This window comes from Sinocyclocheilus grahami, unplaced genomic scaffold, assembly GCF_001515645.1.
Source record: "Sinocyclocheilus grahami isolate Dianchi unplaced genomic scaffold, SAMN03320097.WGS_v1.1 scaffold306.1, whole genome shotgun sequence".
NCBI lineage: Eukaryota > Metazoa > Chordata > Actinopteri > Cypriniformes > Cyprinidae > Sinocyclocheilus > Sinocyclocheilus grahami.
In genome coordinates, this window is record NW_015505485.1 from 541,444 (window position 1) to 561,714 (window position 20,271).

Genomic DNA, 20,271 nt, shown 5'->3' on the forward strand with positions numbered 1-20,271 from the left:
GTCATGATTGTCTTTCTATTTAGTTAAAATGACCTCAGATTTTTTGAAGTCATTCCTTTTGTCATAATTGAAATACATGTCTGTTGTTGAGCAGGTAAAACTACTGAACTTCATATATTGTTTGACTGTTCTTGAAACCTCCATGTGGGGAATGGAAAATGTGATATTTTTTTCAGACATAAGATATCTACTTTTTCAGTGTCTTATTTTTTAGACAAATTTTCTTTGTGAACATGAAACCTTTTTCTGCGCCTTCATCTCTTTCCTTTTGTCTCTTTCTACCCCACTTTTCCCACTCCCATTAAAAGAAAAGAAACCCAGTAGCAATTTGAGGTCTTTCATTGTCAAAACCATTATCACCACTGTCAGCTCTCTTGGTTGGGAACAAAGTCCTCGTGCTGCGTGCAAAAGAAATAGAGAGAATAAAGGAAAAGCCCATAAAAGGAGGGAGAGAGAACTGAGAATTAGAATTTGAATAACACACCCCAAAAAGATTTATTTTTCTTGTTGTCGTCGTCAGTATCCCCCAGAATGGAAAGGGATCCGTTTTCCCCAGTGCATATATACACAGTAAAGTCCAGGTAGTAAATTTGAATCTATATGAACCTGGTCCCAGAACTCATCATTATCATGCTAACCCTTAAAATGAGCTAGTTTTATGACACTGATAATCATTGGTACTAAGATGCAAAAACAGCTTCAATTATCATCTGAATATTGGATGACATCAACACAAAGAGTGGTATCCCTGGCACCTTCTGACTATTATTGGTATTTTAAGCATGTTCCAGAGGGGTTTTGCCCATTAAGAACAATGTTTTGAAAACAGACTAAAGGAGGCACAAAGGGTACTTTGGAATAGGGGTGTGCCGAATGAAAACCTGCTCCATTCACGTATCACGAGGTGTTCCTTTCTGAACATTTTTACGTAACCATGTTATTGTTTTGCATCATTTATGTAGAGTGACTGCAGTACAGTCCATATAGCTTTTTTAACACCTGATTTTGAATAGTAAATCATATTCATTCTTGTACATGGAGTAACATCACTAAATTACCCATTTCACTTTACAGAATTCTGATTTTTGTTTTAAACGTCTTCATGTTGAAACAGCACTCCAATGGTGTGAAAACTATGCTATTTTAAGTATAAATATTTAGATTTTTAAAAAATCTACTTGAAGTCTTCTATCCAGTAATAACTTTTTGTGTATGATAGATGGGGGGGAAAATGGTCCCCTTAGAATCGGCACACCCCTACTTTAGAACTTAGGGAAAAGAATCCTTACCCAACTGCTTTACCTGATAACAGGAACAGAATAGGCAGGGGGCTATAAAAAGGCTATCACGTGTATGAATAATCTATGTCTGGTATTCCCCCTTCTCTGTACCCTCGATTTGTTCCATAGCCTGGATTTCCTGTGTGGTTCAGGGTGCTCCTATATAGAGTTGCATTATTAGAGGGAAAGATAGTATGAATGTATGTCATATCCTCAACTTTTGCCTTGGGCTGCAAAGGCTGTTGGGCAGACATTGGTGTCATTTGAAAGCCGTGAGCTCTGATTTCTAAGATGGACGTGTCTTTTATGGTTCCTGACTCAACATAGTCATCAAAATGTTTGATGGCACCTCGTGATCCAACAACATCTCTGCCGTATATAGAATGGTCACCTGGCGCAAGGTACCCTGCACGGTGTCCGTACCAGCAGAAGATGGCAAAAATTAAGAACAAAGACACCAGTGCTGTTGCACCTCCAATAATTCCAGCAAGTGGTAGGGCTGACAGTTGGTCAGTTCCTTGATCACTGTCCTGGTCTGAAATAGACTGCTCTAGGGGATCAGTCTCTGTTTTGGCACAAGCAGGGTGCTCATGCTCTGAGTTTGTGTTAATGTTTAAACCCCCAGTTGCTGTAAAATAGGTTCTTTTACCATCGTTTCCAGAGAGGGGCACCAAGCAGATGATGTAACTTGACTGGGGCTGTAGTTGCGTAAGTAAATACTCACGGCGATCCCCTGGCACAAGTGTTTCTGTGATTGACCCCATTGCGGGACTGTTGCCTAGTCGTAACCAGGAAAGTCTGAAGGAGGGGACTGGCTGTGCAGCCTGCCAGGTAATGTGGACTGTCTCTGGTGTGAGAGGTTTTACACTGATTAGTAATGATTTATCTGTAACCCCATTTCCACCTCCAAGACTGTCCTGGCTAATATCTGAATACTTGTGTCCTGGTCGTCTGGATCTGAGGGTAAAGAGTGAACCCTGCGGAAGTGGAGGGGTTGTTGTAGCTGGTGCTTGTGTGGGAAAATAATCTTTCTCCTTCTTTGCTCCATCGTTTCCAACCATTCCTCCTGCAGTATCTGCGCTGACCTCGCAGTCTTCCAGTTGACTTGTAAGGTCCCTTAGTGCCATGCCTCTTAGTCTTTCTGGTCCATGGCAAGTTAAACCTCTCACAGTTACAGATGAACCTCGCTCATGCAACCAGTCATGAAGCCAGCGGAGGTTACAGCCACAGTACCAGGGATTTCCTCGGACAAGTAATTGTGAAAGGCTGTCCAGGTCCTTGAATAAACCTCTCGGAAGAGTCGTCAAGTTGTTACCTGATAGGTCCAGTTTCTGTAGCCTTCGCATGCCATCCAGGGAGCTTCGTGGCATGTGGGCTATGGCATTGTCCTGTAGATAAAGCCGAAGGAGATGCATACTTGGAAGGTTTAATGGTGGTGCCTGGAGCGAGTTACGAACCAGAGAGAGCTCTGTGAGGTTAGACAGCCGTGAGAATGTATCATCTGCAATACGTTGATTTGCCAGCAGATTTCCATCAAGGAAGAGACGTCTTAGAGAGGAGAGACCTCGAAATGCGTGTGTTGGAATAGTTGAAATGCGATTGTCGTCTAGGCGGAGTTCCTCAAGTGATGCAGGCAGTCCTGATGGTATACTTGAGAGGTGGTTGCGTGACAAAAAAAGAAGACGCAGCCTTGGATTGTTGGCGAATGCTTTGTCTTCTATGCTTACGGTTGAAACGGAATTGTCATCCATGTGAAGCTTCTCCAGCAGGGGTAGCCGTGCAAGAGCGGAACGGGGTAAAGTTCGTATATTGTTGTCCTGTAGGTGAAGTTCTCGTAGTGACGGAGGCAGATGTGTTGGAAAATCGTCAAGTTCATTATCATAAAGGTAAACTACTCTCACAGTCAGTCGTCGCTCTAAAGATGTTGGTAGCCCAGCATTGTCTATTCGGTTGTTTTGCAGATACAGCACAGCTGCCGTTAATGGTAATGGTGGGATGATACTCAAGCCACGGTCATTGCAGTAAATGAAGCCATCATCGCACCTGCAAGCTGAGGGGCATGGCACATCTCCCTGAAGCTCCGCCTCACCGAGAGCTGCCTCAGCGGCGGCAGCTGTTGCTGCAGCAAACTCGAGGACTTCAACCAATAATGTCAGGCATAGGAGAAGTAGGAACAACCAATCACGGAGTTCAACTAGGCTCTCTGTGGCCATAATTCCAGGCAATGTACCCCACTCTCTCTGCAGAGGTAATTTAACCCAATGTCTCAAGCCAATATTCTTGGTCAGTGTAGTATTGAAAACGCCGGTTTTTCTTGCCCTTCTTTACTTCCAATCACAAGCCCTGTGGGAAATATAGAAAAAAAAATTTTTCTAAGAATTTTTCAAAATACAGAGGTTACATTTGGTTTAGAATCCAGTGCAGTTATCCAAATATCTGTTATATAGTACACTGTCTGACTTTTACAGGACTTCTGCTTAAATGTGAAAAACATTGTAAGGTGGTAAAAGGGTTAGTAAGCAAGATCAGAGAAAATCAGTAAAGCTGAACGGCTTTCTAGATAACCTTACAGAACAACTGACAGATAGGGAGCATTAGACATAACATTAGCATAAAAAAGGACTGGAAGAGAATGGCAAATGGATTGTGGTTGAGCTATATAAATAAATAGTGTAGAAAGAGTTGTATGATTACATTGTTACATTATACACTGTTAAGAACCAATCAGGAATCTTTTGCATCTTATGCCCTTGTATTCCAGGAAAAAATGTGTTTTAATTACATTATAGTTGTATAATTTAAAGCTTGTCGCATATTTTCTTTTTGTAAAGGACATTTTTTTTGCCCATTAAAATGTACATTTGTGCACAATTTTGAGACATTAACATACTCCTATGTGACTAATCCAAAATGTACTTGTTTTTGTGAGTATTTATGTGTGAAGGGTTGGTGTGCATTGCTCTCTGCTGGGGACTCATTCTTTTTGCTGCCTGCCATCCTATGGGATTGAACTCAAGGTTGTTTGTGTTGCAGGCCAGGCCAGATGGGAGTTGGTTGGCTTAATCTTGGTTACAAACGCTGTTACCTTAGGCAGCAACTACATGCAAAACAAACCCTTAAACGGTGCTAGAACCCATGCAAAATGGATTGATGAGGTTTTGACATGGAGAAATAGTGATGAAATTAGGAAGATAATTATTGGAAATTATTCCATTTTATTGGAAACACTTTCATCTTGTTTGCTTTGACTACAGACAATGTTTATAACATTTACATAAGTAAACAATTAGCAAAAATACTGCTTTTTTAAAAAATCAGATATTGTTGTCACTTTGACTCTCTCTTTTTTATGTCTGTCTCTCTTTTTAAATGAGGTAAATTGCATGAAAATGGAAGCAATTTAAATGTCACATTTAATGGCTCTCCCAGGGGGTATATACATTTGGGTATTTTTAGAAAAGAAAAAAAAAATCAGCTGTCTCTCAGGCTTGTGTATTTTCACAAAGAGAGGAGGGAGCCCGAAAACAGAGAAAAAAGAAAATGGTAAAAAGGCCTCTTGAATACCTTGAAACATGCCTTTATGCTAAAGTCATTTTTTTTCATACGTTTAGCAAAAGCTAGTAAAATATAGCAACGTTTTTGTGTGAAAGTGCATAATTTTAGTTTTTGGGGCTGTTAGAGCACTGTGGTGTTGATGCACAAAACAACTTGCAAGTTTGCCTTTAGATGGCAGAGTGACCGCGAGAAGCTCCATCTCTAACTTGCTGCACGGTTTGAAACATTTGTGTGTAGGCAGGTTAACTTTACCTTCTCTCTGTTCTGCATCTCTTGTCTGTTTCTCTATCCTTCATTCAAATGTTTCTGATCTGAAGAAGGTTTTCATCACGGCCATCTCCATAACCGCCCACTGTACATCTGTAATCTCTTATAATCTCTTCTTATACTCTTCTTTAATCGTACTGTTTTTTTTCTTTTCCTCTATATCCTGCTGATCCTCCTGTGTCAATCCTGAATTTTCATTCTGCCTAAATCTGCTTTTTTGATCCTTCTCTTGAGTCTTTATTTTCATTTTGGTGTCTACTTCAATTCTGTTGTCAATATAAAAGGATATTGTTCTGCTGCACAAATCTTTTTTTATCCAGCCACACAATTCTTTACACATTTTCATACTGTATTCATATTGTATTATTTACAACAGAATAAAAAATGACTGTTCTTACCATCTAGGGATTTTTCCACATTGTCCTTTGGCTGGTAGGTCTGAGCAGTCAGAGTTTGAACAGTGACAATCGTCCTCTTAATTCAAGATAGGAAATTGATCAAGGGCTGAATGTCATCTTGATTTTCTATGTCCTTCAACTTAAGTGACCAATGAAAATTGCAGCCCTTTACTGTAGGATTCCTATGAATTGTAGGCACTGAAATAAGGATAACATCAACCAGAAAAACCCTGGGAGTTTTTTCCAGTGTCAATCAATAGAAGCAGCCAGAATTTTCATCACTTCTGTACAGCAAGAGTATATCCGAGGCGATGATGTGTATTCAAGTTGCAGTGTGTCCTTCAAAGTTGACATCATGATGATTGTGTTTTCTTGAAAGAGGATTGACGGAACATGGGGATGTTGTAACCCCTCATCTTTGAGACCGTGTTACCTGTGAAGAAAACATTTTCAGTGAATTAGAGTGCCAGAACAGGAAAGAAGACTTTTATATTCAGAGTGTGTCAACTAGTGTTGTCAAAAGACCCGGTACTTTGGTACCAAGTCGGTACTAAATAAATGAAAATGTTACGTTACCAGGTTTTTTAAAGTACCAGTGGTACAGAGTACCCGGTCAACCCGGTTCTTGATGTGCTATCCGAAAGGTGCGCAGATGCGCTCTCTTCATAAAAGCTCTGAGACGTGGCGACCTCAAAATGAGGAAACACATCAAACTAACAAAATATCATATTTGACCACAATATCAAAACTGACCGCCACAAATAGATTTGCCAAAAGGCTTTGACTTCGTTGAATAAACATTAGCATTGCACGTGTCAAAGTCGAAACCCGGTGCGGGTGTTTTTATATCACTGTATTTCTGAAGGAAACCGACTGTCTTCAGAAAATTATGGATGTCATTTTCATTTAATCTTGCCTGTAATGCATGAGCAGAGTTTGTGAGCGGAGCGCTGCTTTGTGTATAGCCGTTACCAGGGAAACCTCTATCTTATCAAAACTGACCACAATATCAAAACTGACCGCCACAAATAGATTTGCCAAAAGGCTTTGACTTCGTTGAATAAACATTAGCATTGCACATGTCAAAGTCGAAACCCGGTGCGGGTGTTTTTATATCACTGTATTTCTGAAGGAAACCGACTGTCTTCAGAAAATTATGGATGTCATTTTCATTTAATCTTGCCTGTAATGCATGAGCAGAGTTTGTGAGCGGAGCGCTGCTTTGTGTATAGCCGTTACCAGGGAAACCTCTATCTTTCCCGCTTGCCTCCTGCTGGCAGAGAATTAATTTGCATATACAGTATATGCCGCCACAAATAGAGAGCAAGTCTGTGGGAAACACCGCTTTTGTTAGGAATATTATTCAATATTTTAATTTGAATGTCGGATTGAATGAACATCGCTATTATTAGAATAGTTAATCGTTAGCATAAGCATGGCTAACGCTAATATAATGAGCATTAGAATTAAGTTTCTTTATTAACTATTTAATGCTCCTATAACTTTTATTAGGGAAACAAAACAGGAGGACATGATGATATTTACTATTTTTACACACCAAAGGATTTGAAATGAATTGTGAATCTAAAATATGCGTGTTAGAGAATGTACAAATTGTTTGTGTCGTATGCCATATCAGTCAGAAAAGCAGTTCTGGGTTTTTTACATTTTTTTAGCTAACTTAATTAGTTGTTATTCTTGGCTGAATAACTCTAGAAGGTTTTCAAAAGCCCTTTAAAACTAAATATGTACACAATTTGGATTAAATTAAAGTATAGTCACATTTTTTAATTAGCATGTTTTTGTGTTTTGCTGTGGTACCGAAATTGTTACCGAGAACCGTGTATTTTCACTGGTATTGGTACCGAATACTGAAATTTTGGTACCGTGACAACACTAGTGTCAACAGTGTGTCTCTCTCTAAAAAGAACTGTATTTCAAAGAATATCAACTCTGAAAATGGTGAAGTCAAGTTCAGTGTGCAGAATTAAGTGGAAAATCTCTTTTACAGACTGCTCTAAGCCAGCCAGGACCAAAAATGCAGAAATCAAGGCACACACATATTGTTGCAAACTGGGTCACATTGTTGACAAGACTGAGGTAGGGCAAGAAATGATGGGTGTCTGTGATGTCTGTTCTGACTCGATTCTCTGTATTAGGTAAAGACAGACCAAGATTTTTTTCCTACCAGATTTCTGAGACCAATTAAGTTTTTTAGGTGAGTCTGAAATTATGCCTAGTGTATTTTTTCCATATATTTAGATTTTCGCTTTGAGTGTTTGTTGTTTGTCTTCTAGAACTACTGCTTTGGGACTGAGCGTCTGAACCAGCAACTGTTAACTCTCTTTGTATCATAGTGTGCTGAATCTGGCCTGACGTGGCTGATTTGTGTTTGTGATGTTGAAAGTCTCCTCTGGGCCCCACTGGCTCCCAGTCTAATTGCTTTTTCATGGTCCAGTCAGAGATTGGGAGTGATCAAAAACATTATTGCAGAAATTTATTGCACCATGTGGATGTAGCAGCCTGGTGAAGATGGATCAGCGGAGGCCCATAGTACCACGTGTGTGAGGAGACAGGGAGCATTTCCAAAGCGCACAGCTAATGTAAAGGGAATTGAGGAGAGGAGAAGTAATAAGGACAAAAAAGGCTAATTAAAATCAATGAACGTATTGGGGAATTTTCGCCAATCAATGCTCTTAGCGGAAAAAAAGCTAACGCCTATTGAGACAGATGCCTTAAAATGTCTAGCGAGTGTAACACCAGGCAAATACACAGCCCGTTGCCCTTCTCTGTTCACCTTTCTCACTCTGCCTCTCTCTCTCTTGTATGGTATAATGGGGCAGTCACATTAGGGAAGAGATTATGATGAGAAATGATAAGAGGTTATATCAGTGCTGCTGTCACGCTCGCACTGACCTCCATCCCCAGATGTGCTTGAGTAAATGCTGAAAATGGACAGTAATAATGTTCACCTGGAGTAGGGTGGTGCAGTTCCACTGCTCCAGGTTTGTTAATATTGCTGATGGTAAAGATGTCCTCCATTCTTAAAGTTATTAGAATGGTGACAGATCTGTGCTTTTATTTGTATACTGTTGCATGTTTGAGGGTGAGTGCGTCTGTGTATATGTGTTCGTGTCCATGCATATGTGTACAAGCCCATGTCTAACATTTTTACCATCCTGTGCACGTAACCTACCCATCTCTGCCTTTCAATTTCTCATTTGCGGAGAAAGGGAGAGAGAATGGAAAAGAGAGAGAGGCGCAGATGGAGGAGGAAAGGAAAGAAGGAAGATTGATGAACCTATTGGAATCAAATTTGGTGGCAGAAATGACTGTCAGCCCCAGTTTCCACAACAACACATATTCACAGCACTGACACAAAGACAGACTCACTGGGCTTTGTCTTAGGATCATGAAGGAGCATGAAGTCTTAATGATCTATCTTGTTCCTCACACAGTTTTGTCATAAAATATTACTCAAGCACATCATGAAATAATTATTCCCCAGCAAATCCAGTTTATTATTAATTCACAACAAGCACTGATAAATAATGTTGTTGTATTGGCTGGCTAACAATGTAAACAACTGAAGAGCTTTGTGTTACTGTCTGGTCCCTTGCACATAAGAGCAGTAAACTTGGTTAATATGACATGATTGGTATAGGGCCCTCAGGAATTGTGGTATTTTACTTAACAGTGAGTGACTGTATTTGTGTATGTGACTTACATTGGGGCTACGAATATAGACGCCGTAATAGCAGAGCATTGGCCGGAGGGCATACTTGTATGTCAGGATATTTTTCAGTTCCCATATCAGCACATGCCTGCGAAACTAGTGCTCTAGGCCTCCAGGCTACAGTGTTGTAGTGATAGTCCACAGCGCAGTTCTGTTTTAAAAAGGTTTCGTCAATGGGACTCTGTGTTAGAATTGTAAGTGCTCTAGAATATTCTACAGTTGTCACGTTCAAAAAATGACAGATCTGTCTTCTGCTAATGATACTTCAAGCTTCTTTTTAGGAAGCGGTCTAATTCATTGCTCAGTCTACTTGTTGTAATTACCTACTATTCAGTGAAGAAAGAAAAAAAATATATATAATTGCTAGAGTTTTGACAGTGAAGTACAAACACCTTGATGAGGTGCCTAGGTATCGTTCTTTTTTTTTCTTGCAGTCCGGTGATGTCTCAGATCTTTAACTGCCAGTGGCTCTGCAACGCTGAATAGTAATATGTGTGCGCGTGTGTATGTGTGTATTTCGCTCTCTAAGATCTGATGATAATTAGCTAAAGGTAATCAGGGGTAATTCAGCAACGGGAGTGAAAATGGCAGGAGACGCAGGGATGTGACCAGCCTCTCAACACACACCCACACACTGCAGCCTTTTAGTATGAACAACCAGGAGCAAAGAGAGGGAGAAGCAGGGATGAAGGGTAAGTGTGACAGGGATGCGTGGATGAGCAGAGGGGAACGCACCTTGTTTATTCCCGTATACCCATTTTCCCTTCTTATTCCTGTGTGCTTTCTCTCTCTCTCTCTTGGCTTCAGTACTCTTGGATGATCACCAGTGCATTTAATGTAATCTGTGAACCATTAATGCATAAATGCCTATACTGATTTATGTCCTTATTATATTCAGTGTTTGTGCACTGAACAGAGCCAGTGGCTTGTGAATGTGATAAAGATGCACTAAAGTGGCACAGGGTGAGAGCGCAAGAGAGAGAACTAAACCGTTGAAATAACACAGAAACCTTGAATGTATATGCAATACAAAAAACATCAAGGCTTATTTAAAAATGCATACCTAAAGCTGGTTGCATCATATTCAAAGTATGATAGGGATGCAGACACAAAAGACAGATAGTGAAAAGGCATTCATGCATGCTTACTGTATATTTCTGTTATGGGTTTTTCTGTGACATGAAAATATTCAATCAGGGCCTGAATTTAGTTTTGGAAAATGGGGGGGGGGGGAATTCCCCCTTTCGGGGGCTCTTATACAATAACAAGATACAACTAAAATGAATTGCGCTTTAAGTTTTTCAGGTAGGTTTAACAGTAATAGTCAGGTACAGAAATACAACAGAAACAGAATAATCTATTTAACTTTAAAATAACACTGGTTAGTCTTCAATGTATAAATAAACATTAATGACAGACAGCAACAGGTTTATTTAGGTTGCTGTCTCTTTAAGACCTCATGCACGGATCAAACTGTTACACATACGTTTTGTTTCTCAACTGTTTACATTAACTTAATAATTCATTTATACTAAACATTGTATACCGACAATGTTTAGTATAAATCGACTGTTTACATGAATACTCATCCAGACGGGCACTTTGACATTTTTGTATGTATTTGGCCATTTATGCGCAAAGGCGCGCGCTCTCAGATGCGTCTCTATGTGCGCGTGCTTTGGGTGTGAGGTAGAGACCTGCACTCCCGCGGGACCCACGGGACCCAACACAACAGGGTGCGGCGCAGGACAACTCTTGATGGGCGAGTGCGGGTGCGGGTGGGAAGAAACTTGTGTGTGTGCGGGATGCGGGAGAATAAAATGATTCGCGGGACTCCCGCAAAATAGAAATTATCTAAACAAAAAGTGTCTAAAACATATAAATTGTTATTTATCTGTTGCACAAAAGCAAAAAGAACAACTAATATTAACATTAAAAATGATTGACATGCGCAAGCTAGGCATATTTTCTATTTATAACACGTTTAAAGGTTTGCGCAATGTAGCCAATCACAGACTCAGCTGTTGATTTCTGGAACGCAATGGCCAACCAGAGGTGATTAAGTTAGAATCTACTCACCGCAGTGCTGAAATTGTGTGCTCACGAATCCTCTGATTTTAACACAAGAAATGTAGACACTGTGAAAGATTCATTGTGCATATATTTATTGTGTTATAACAGAGCTTTATGAGATCGTGATTAACTGAGATGTCAGCTTTTAGTGATAATAAAGGAAGCGCGCTGCTCGCATTCTGCCATGCCACTCCATGCACGCAGCAGCCCATGCTTGCTTTTCTGTTAAAAATAACAGTGGTTTGTGATTGTGAATGTTGATGCTTAGCCTAAATAACAAATATTTTATAGGGAGCGTTTATGCCAGGATGTTGTGGAGCTTAGGAGATGTTACAGAACCATGTCATGTAAATTTCTTCGATGTACTGAAAAAAATCTATATAGATTACTTTTATGCTGGCTTTTGCGGGCGGGAGAGGGACAAAACATGAATGTCGTGGGCGGGAGCGGAACCAGATAAGATATATTTCTGCGGGAGCGGGCGGTCTCTAGTGTGAGATGGCTCACAGAAAGGGTCTCACAGTCACAGAGTGCGCAAGTACTGAATTGAGCACTTGAATGTTTAAAATTGTAAGACTCAAAAGCACATGCAAATGATACATTCCGTCATCTGTCGCGAGCGTCTTTCACGTTGAAATATTTGCGGGAATTTCCCACGTACAAGTAGGGCTGGGTATCGAGTTCGATACTTTTTAGGCACCGACCGAATTGCCTCGATACCATCGAGTATCGAAAAACTTCTCGTCGTTCGGTACCAAATTTCAATACCTAAGGGGTTAATCTCATCAACGTCAGTGAGGCGCAGATCGATCAGTGTTTGACATCCGCGAGAGCGATGCGAAAACGTACGGAGCAGTCTGCTCGTGGTACTATAGCCTAATACACCGATAGGTCTGCACAGTCGGTCCGTGTCACGCGACACACTCAGAGATGTGGCTCACACGTGAGTATTTAGTGTGAATGCGTCCCAGCCCTACAAGGCTACATTTACACTGGTGTGTTTTTGTTTTAAAATGAAAACGATCCTCGTCTTACTGACGTTTCCACTGCGTTTCAAGCCGGCTTTCCACTATCTCCGACAAATGACAGACCGAAAGTCATTCATTTCCAATGGAGAGTAGCGCGGGAGCTGTATAGAGTTTCAATCATATGCAGATGTCCGTTCATACTTCAAGACCGAACGCGCGTGTTTTGTGACCATCCATGCACACTGTAGCATCATGCTACATAAGACCAGGGTTTAAATTGGGCCGGGCCGTCTGGGGCTGAGCCCCGGCACATAGACTCGTAGGCACTAACATGATTAAAACATCAGAAACCAAAAATAACTATGTAAACACCAAAACGCAATATTATTCTGATTTTATTACATTTAGAGTAAGTGGCGAATAGTGGGTATCTAATGTATATAATGCATCTATTGACAGTATAAGGTTGCGCTGCTGAGGTGAGGCTCCCGCAGCCTCTCCAGAAGAAATCAAAACGCGCAACACTAAGAAACTCAGCATCCTGAGGTAAAAATTCAAAATGGAAAGTTTTTATATTTAAAATACATTTAGTTAGGCAACATCACATAACGTTTTCATCATTACGACTGTTTAATAGTTCTATAAACAGTTCAGTAAGCAAATACAATAATATTAGGTCACTTACATTTTAGGCGGAAACACAGTGCATCTCACAGCAACCAGCCGATTAATTGCTGATTGATTCTGTGTTTTGAACGAATCGGTTGAGTCAAAGTTTCATTAGCCCATGCATAAACATCTGATGAATCTGCCATTTGAACGAATCGTTTGAATGAACGACTCAATGACTCACTCATTAAACGCTCACTACTGGCACCTACTGGCGTTTTAATTTTCAGGAACCGGTATCGAAGTCAAGGTATCGGTATCGAAAATTTTTTAACGATACCCAGCCCTACGTACAAGCACGGAAACTGCGGGAATCAGTAGAATTATGCGCAATCCCACTCCGAAATTCAAGCCCTGTCAATAACTTTGTATTTCAGTTTATGCTGGTGTGTTTTGAGTGACATGCCACTGTTTTCAATATTCTTTGCCTTTCTCTATGCATGATGCCAATATGTCAGCATGACTGTACTGTTATTCATAAGGTACAAAGAAGATACATGAATTAATTTGAATGCCTACTGAAAGTGGAGAATAAATTAGCTTTATTTACCTTTTCTTAATCATGAAAGATGGAGTAAAATGCGGCAGCATGATGGTAGTGCATTTGGATTTGTATATCTGCACCTGCAACATGCGAATTCAGTTCTACTCCTCATATAAACTCTGACAATGTAAGCTGCACATCTCATCTCTCTATAAAATGTGTACTAAGCAGTCATCTCATAAAAAAATCATTTGAATGGACAAGACTTAATATTCTTGACCCTGATGTTTAACAGAGCATTTTAAGATCCTTGGTTTGATGAGAAATATGCTCTTGTATTGAGTTTATTGTTGTCTGAATAGAGAAAATAAGATGTTATGAATCACCTCATGTATTAAATTTTTGCTACTGAAATCATTTATGCTTTTTTTAACCTTCTTTCTACATTCCACCACTCATCTTTGTCTCTCTCTCATGGTCCCTAATGAACAGGTAAATCACATTTTTACTCCACCAGTCTTTTAATCTATTTTTTCTCTTTCAGATGCATCCTTATTTTATTCTTTGGAGGAAATGTTATTATTGCCATCACATTTCTAAGATTGCCATGTATAATGTTTACTTTTCTTGAGGTGAGAATATCATCAATAATGTCAATATATGACATACATTTGTCATTGTCACTACTTCCAGCCATTTTCCTTTATTCACTTGTCTTCTCATTTGTTTGCATTTATTCATTTATTTTGTTTCCCAATCTCCCTTCCCATTTGTGATCCCAATGTTTTTATACCAATATACAATCCGCCCTTCAAGCTAGATGAGATGGGCTTTTATTAGAATTATACTTGAACATTGACATACATACGTAAATCAATTTCTGTTGAAGTTACACTGATGCATTTCAGCTAGCTCCTCTTTCTCTTTCAAAATGCATTCCTCCCTTGCATGGCCATGTCACTCCTATTTCTCCTTTGCCCTTTTCTTCTCTTTTTCTTATGCTCCCAATTTCTTTGTAAATGATGCAGTCACTGGAAATAAGCAGAACATTTAAGTGCTAGATACTTCACTGCTTGCTTTCTCTGTCTTCAAGCGCGCGCACACACACACACACACACACAATCACATTCAAACAACCAATCATACCTCTTGCTGTCCCTCAGCTAGTGCTTATGAACATCAAACAAACACTCAAAAGCAGAGCATCCACACGGGAAGAAAAATAATTAGGTTTGTCTGAATTTGACCTAATGTGGGTAAATTTCTCTTATCAGCATTTCGCATAACAAGAAAGAGCAAAATGTCGTAATAAACAGCCCCCACTGTGTGGTGAATAAAAAGTGGCACTTTTTATATAAAGACAATTCATGCATTTAGGTCAGTGAACAAAGTTGCCCACATGTTCGACAAACCCCACTCACCGAGCAGAGTGAAACGAACCATGTTCAGAAGCGATCTCTACTAAGCTGAGCAGTGTTTGGCTTCCTATGGGAGGCCTGTGCATTTGTTTTTTTTATAGCTCATTTAGAGCCAAACTGCAAGGCACCATGCTGTGCGTGAGCACGTACATGCATTTATGCATTCTTCCTGCACTACACTGTATCACTTTAAGTAACTGAGCACAAATATAAAAAGTTGTAGCTCTGCTTGAATGGGTCTCTCTGCATGTAAATTATAAATGAGCTGTAATGATTTAACAAGCATGTGTTTGATAAGCTATGTAATGAAGGCTGCAGGGTTTAAATGGACATGCTTTCAATAAAAGCACAGTCATGCATGCTTTATGTCAGTTGTAGCATAGAACACAAGTGATTTTGTATGTCCGGACTCGCTCTATTAACCTGCCACATGCTAAAATTAGCAGCACTTCAAAACTAGTTGCATTATCAAAGCCTATTTAAGAGCTTGCAGCTGGTTTTTGCGTGGAATAATAAAATCCATCTATTCAGACTGTTCCGGGACCCTTTCAGAACGTGTCCAATTATCTAGAGCCACATTCACTTAATTCATAGCGCCTCCATTTCATTGATTCTAGAGCTATACAAGCAATTCTTTGAGACCCATTTTACCTATAAACTCTGCCTGCCCCAGACACGGTCTCCTCTATCATACTTTCTTTCAGACAACGCTGTCTTTTCTTGTCTTGTTCACGGCAGGCGAGGCACATCTAGAGAGCTGTGTCTAACAGAAGAGCGTTTTATTGAGGCGAAATAAAAAATTACTTTGTGTCAATGACCAAAACGGCCACATTGATTAATAAACGACACTGACGTAGGTCCTGTGTCTATGACAACCCTGGCCTGGCAGAGGATAAGACAAAACACTCATTGTTGTGTGACTGCTGTTCCCTCTCCAGAGAGCAAGAGTAGTCTGACTGCATTTCCGCCCTTAAAAAGGACATTACTAAGAGCTCAGAGCTCTCTCGAACTGTGCATCAATCTCCTTACTGTAATATATTATGAATCAATAACTTACAAATTATGATTCAGTTGGAGTCTTTTATAAGATTAGAGTAAGTGGATTAAAAGAAGAGTATTGGTGTCATAACCTTGTTCAGATTTCTCAGATTTTCCAGAAGTGGTTTGATTGTGGTCATTGATGTTGTGTAAACATTCACTTTTTGGCATCATGAAAAGAAAGTGCTTAATAAAAGGGGGGAAACTGAAATGCCTTTTATTAAGCATTGATGTAGTGCAACATGTTTGCCATGTTATGTTCATGTTGCCCATGATTAAAAGGGAATGAGGGGATGATTTAAAATGTGAATCACCAAATACTGTTTATATAATTTATATTTGCTCTGTTGTATTTATTTGTCATATTGTTTGTAATTGTTTTTATTTGATCACTTACTGTTTACTTGCTTTCAATCATTTTTTGAAGATTTTTTTTGTAACTTTCATTAGTTAATCTACTATTAGTTTTTGCTGTAGCACCAAAATTGGTGTAGAGAATTATGACAATTCACTGGTATGTTAATAATGGTAACAACCATTATTTTCAGCAAAAAATAAAAAAAATATATATATATCTTGATACGTTTTGTTAACGTTTAGTAGGAAAAAACTACTCATATTATTGATATATCATGATTATGATCATATTACCCACCCCTAACTGCATGTAAATTGCTGGGTTATTGTACAGAATCATTCTCACCAAAAATTGTACAGAGATCATTTTCAACTGAGTCAGATTACTACCATGGATATATGCATTGCAAGCAGCAATAATTTTCAAAAACTGCAAAGCACACTTTGTAACTGTTGTTGAGAGCACTGAGTAAAAGCTCCAGATTACAAGTGTTTGGTAATGCTAGGGAATCTGGGAAATCAATTGTGAGATTATTACAGTTGACAGGCTAGAAAACATGAGCGAACACTGTATTGTTGCAGTTTTAGAAGTACTTGCATATTGAATGGACACTCTTAACACCATACCAAAAGACTGCGTGATTGTTCCTGCTTTGAGTGTCAGGGTGAAAGGAATATGACTAAGTGTTATTTGTGTGTGTTGTTTGCCATTTTGTTCTACAAACAACAAAAAAACTTTCTGGTACCCAATATCTGATAGAATGTTCTAGCAACAGTAGTGATAGTTAGATCATGAAATGCTCAGTCTGTCGGCCAGCCTCAGACCATCAACCAGTAACAGGCATATCTAGGGCTGCACAATTAATCTAAATTAAATCACAAAGGCGATACATCGCGATTAGGCAGAAGCTGCAATTGTCATACGTATCTTTCAGTTAAGTACGGTTCTGTGATCAGCTGTAAATCTCCATCCGAAGGCCAGAGGGCGCTCTTGCGCTGAAATTCCAAATACGCCTCTCAGAAGAAACCCAGGAAATGCCTATAGCGGTTGCTGAATAAAAAGATGATTTAACTGCTTTCATTAATTCAAAATGACTAATAAACACATGACTACGACAATATATGGTTTATCTGAGTTCGTCTTATTATAATTTTTATTATAATAAAATATATAATGCAATGCTAATCGACATGGCCTATATCACCGCGTAGAATACTATGAAATATGTTGCGTGCCTTATTCTGTGTAAGAAGCCACATCATCTCACAGAAGGATTTATTTCAAACACTAGACTGACATCATGAAGTGAGTTTGGAGTAAAAGCATGTTATTAAATGTGGTATTTTCACGTGCTTTCAGATGGAGCAGCATTTACTACACAGAGCCGTAGTTCACTGACAAGCTACGCAAACAGCTTTCATAATCGCAGAATGATTTCTTCAATTTCATAATCGCGTGATTAAATCGTCTGCGATTATGAACGCGATTTTGCGTAGCTTGTCAGTGAACTACGGCTCTGTGTAGTAAATGCTGCTCCATCTGAAAGCACGTGCTGGAGATTTACTACTAATCACAGAACCAGCTTTACTGACAAGATGCGCATGACAATCACATTCGATTAATCATGCAGCACAGGACATCTCACTTTTTCCTCTATTCTGTACTGCCATGCAGTTTTTGTGTGCAAAGTGCCTTAGATGTTTTGATGCAAACCATAGTGGCTTTGACAAAACAATTAATTAGAAAGGCTATAGTCATTGATTTATAGTGAACTAGCTGCAATAAAAATGACCATGTAGAAAGCTCATAGCTTGTGTCTGTTTAATTTTCTGTTTGTGCATTTTCCACAATTGCTAACAATCATTTAGGTGTACTGTAAGTGACTTACACCTGTGTTCCTATTATTTGTTTTCTCTGATATATGAAAACATATATAGAAAAGTCAGTTGTGAAGCTGCTGTATCCCTATTGAAATTTGTAGTGCTGTGTTTTTGTCATGCAACCCACTGCAGAGTGACCCCACTGACACGCACGCCACTCTCACAGGCCCAACTGTGAATTATAAAACAAGCCTGCTGCCTAGAGATCTGCCAATGATTTTACAGATATTTTAAGCTGTATCTGCAGTGAAAACAAATCACTATACCTGAAAATACAGAGAATTTGTTCATTTCTTAAACTTTGCGTTTGGTTTCTTAAATGTAAATGATGTTACTATCACATTTTCTCATGTGTTTGTTTTGTTCATTTTCAGATGGTTGCAACAGAAAGGAAAAAAACTTTTAGACCATAAACAGATTTAATCTCTCGTGAGTTTTCTTTTACTGAGCTGTGTTGCTCTCCGCCTCTTGCTCTCTTTCTTTCATTGCTCATCTGCATTTGTCCACCATGTTAATCTGCGTTAGAGTTGATGTACTCTAAATCTGTGTAATCTGCTGTGTGTGAGTGGAGTTGGGTCTGAAGTACTGTGATAATCCCAAATGTCTCACTCTTGATGTAGTTCATGTGGTGTTTTTGTGACCACAAGATGGACTTTGGTGGATCACTTGAGCTGCTTGAATTTGACCATTTTCTTTTGTAAAATTATTTTTTTAAGTTGATGTATAGATATATATATAAATATGAATGCATAGCTCAAAGGTGCTTATGTAAAAGAAAAGAAGTGTAAGTGTAGTTGTGGTGGTACTAATTAAAAGGTTTTGGGGTTGATGGGCTTGTGTTTGAAGGGGTGTGTGTGTGTGTGTGTGTGTGTCTCATGCAGTGTAAAGCGTGTTTGTTACATACTGGCCCCACTGTTTTGGCATGGCTATGGACTTATGCTGGCGACTCTACAAAACCCCCACTGTTTCCTGGCTGTCACCAACAGAGCAGGGAAATAAAAGATGAGAAATAAGGAAATATGATCAAATATAGAAGTATATGCACGCTCTCTCCCTCACTGCACTTGCTGCACCTTCAGAAATCAAGATGATTTCCCTGAAGATTTACAGAGGAGTGCCTTTGGCTTTCATAAATAAGATGCAACCCAAAACTGCAATTCCCTCTTTCTTTTTCTTTCTTTCTTTCTTTGCACATATGTCTTATTGAAAAACTAGATGAGAACTTTACTGTGAACATTAATATAAACAACAGGATATATCCATAGAAAAACTATAAAAGTAAGTCATAACTCAAGCATCATGTTCTCATTTACAACCGCTATAAAATGCGTTCTGATTTACCTATCTCAGTTGAAATCACATTGCAGTGTAGGGCAATGTCCGTAATCTGTGCCATAAATATGTCTTTTAATATTCAATGATATTATTAGATGTTCTACTATATTACATTGTCTTTATGCCGATTATGAGAGAGTACAGTGCAAATACACGCGCAAAGACGGATGCACTATTGCCCTGAACTCCTATGCAAACTCTGCACCAGGTCTGAAAGTACAAAAACAAATGCAAATCTTCCCCAGATTGTATAGCTACCAGTATTTAAATAGCCATCGCAAGCAAACAAGCGCATTTAGGCACTATACACAGTCGCACGCGTTTAATAACAGGTCATTAAAATAAATGAATGAGAGTCCCAATCCAGGATCTTATTTCAAAGCGCCTGCATTTAATTCCATGTGGCAGCCGCCTCAAACTGATTAAATAGGCGTTTAAGAGCAAACAAATTAAAAAGACAAATTAGAGGGCTAACGTACGCATTCAGCCAGAATATGTCCGTATTCTCTAAACAGCGTTTATAATGTGTATAAAAACATATTTATTCTACCTCATTTCAGTTGAAGTCAGAGTTGAGCTGGCTCGGACTGGCCGTTGGTAACAAGTAGCTCATATGAAGAAGTGTTTAGAGCAACATACCTCGGTCTGGGTAAACGGCATCTTTCCTTCGTTTAAATTCTGCGAAATGTTCTTCTTTTCTAGAGCGCGTGGTTTTGATTTGTCTCGTTCTCTGTGTTTGTAACCGTCTCAGTCTTCCGTTCAGTCAGTCAGGCGCGCTCGGACTCTCTCTCTCTCTCTCTCTCTCTCTCTCT

General features: G+C 39.3%; 2 protein-coding genes across 5 annotated transcripts in view; one reads left to right on the forward strand and one right to left on the reverse strand.

Annotated features, from left to right (window-relative positions):
- LOC107601505 (O-acetyl-ADP-ribose deacetylase MACROD1-like) overlaps positions 1–20,271 on the forward strand; it is a 54,524-nt gene that overhangs the window by 8,715 nt on the left and 25,538 nt on the right. The window lies entirely within an intron of this gene.
- On the reverse strand, positions 178–20,230 carry LOC107601504 (leucine-rich repeat transmembrane protein FLRT1-like). 3 transcript variants are annotated; one of them, XM_016293718.1, is made up of 3 exons: positions 20,099–20,230; positions 5,501–5,933; positions 178–3,623 (listed from the first exon to the last, which is right to left on the reverse strand). In XM_016293718.1, the coding sequence occupies exon 3, from the start codon at positions 3,491–3,493 to the stop codon at positions 1,346–1,348; it is 2,148 nt and encodes a 715-aa protein (XP_016149204.1). In that variant the 5' UTR covers positions 3,494–3,623; positions 5,501–5,933; positions 20,099–20,230; the 3' UTR covers positions 178–1,345. The 3 variants fall into 3 exon arrangements, with proteins under 3 accessions (XP_016149204.1, XP_016149205.1, XP_016149206.1); XM_016293719.1 differs by lacking the exon at positions 20,099–20,230 and adding an exon at positions 19,029–19,066; XM_016293720.1 differs by lacking the exons at positions 5,501–5,933; positions 20,099–20,230 and adding an exon at positions 5,088–5,137.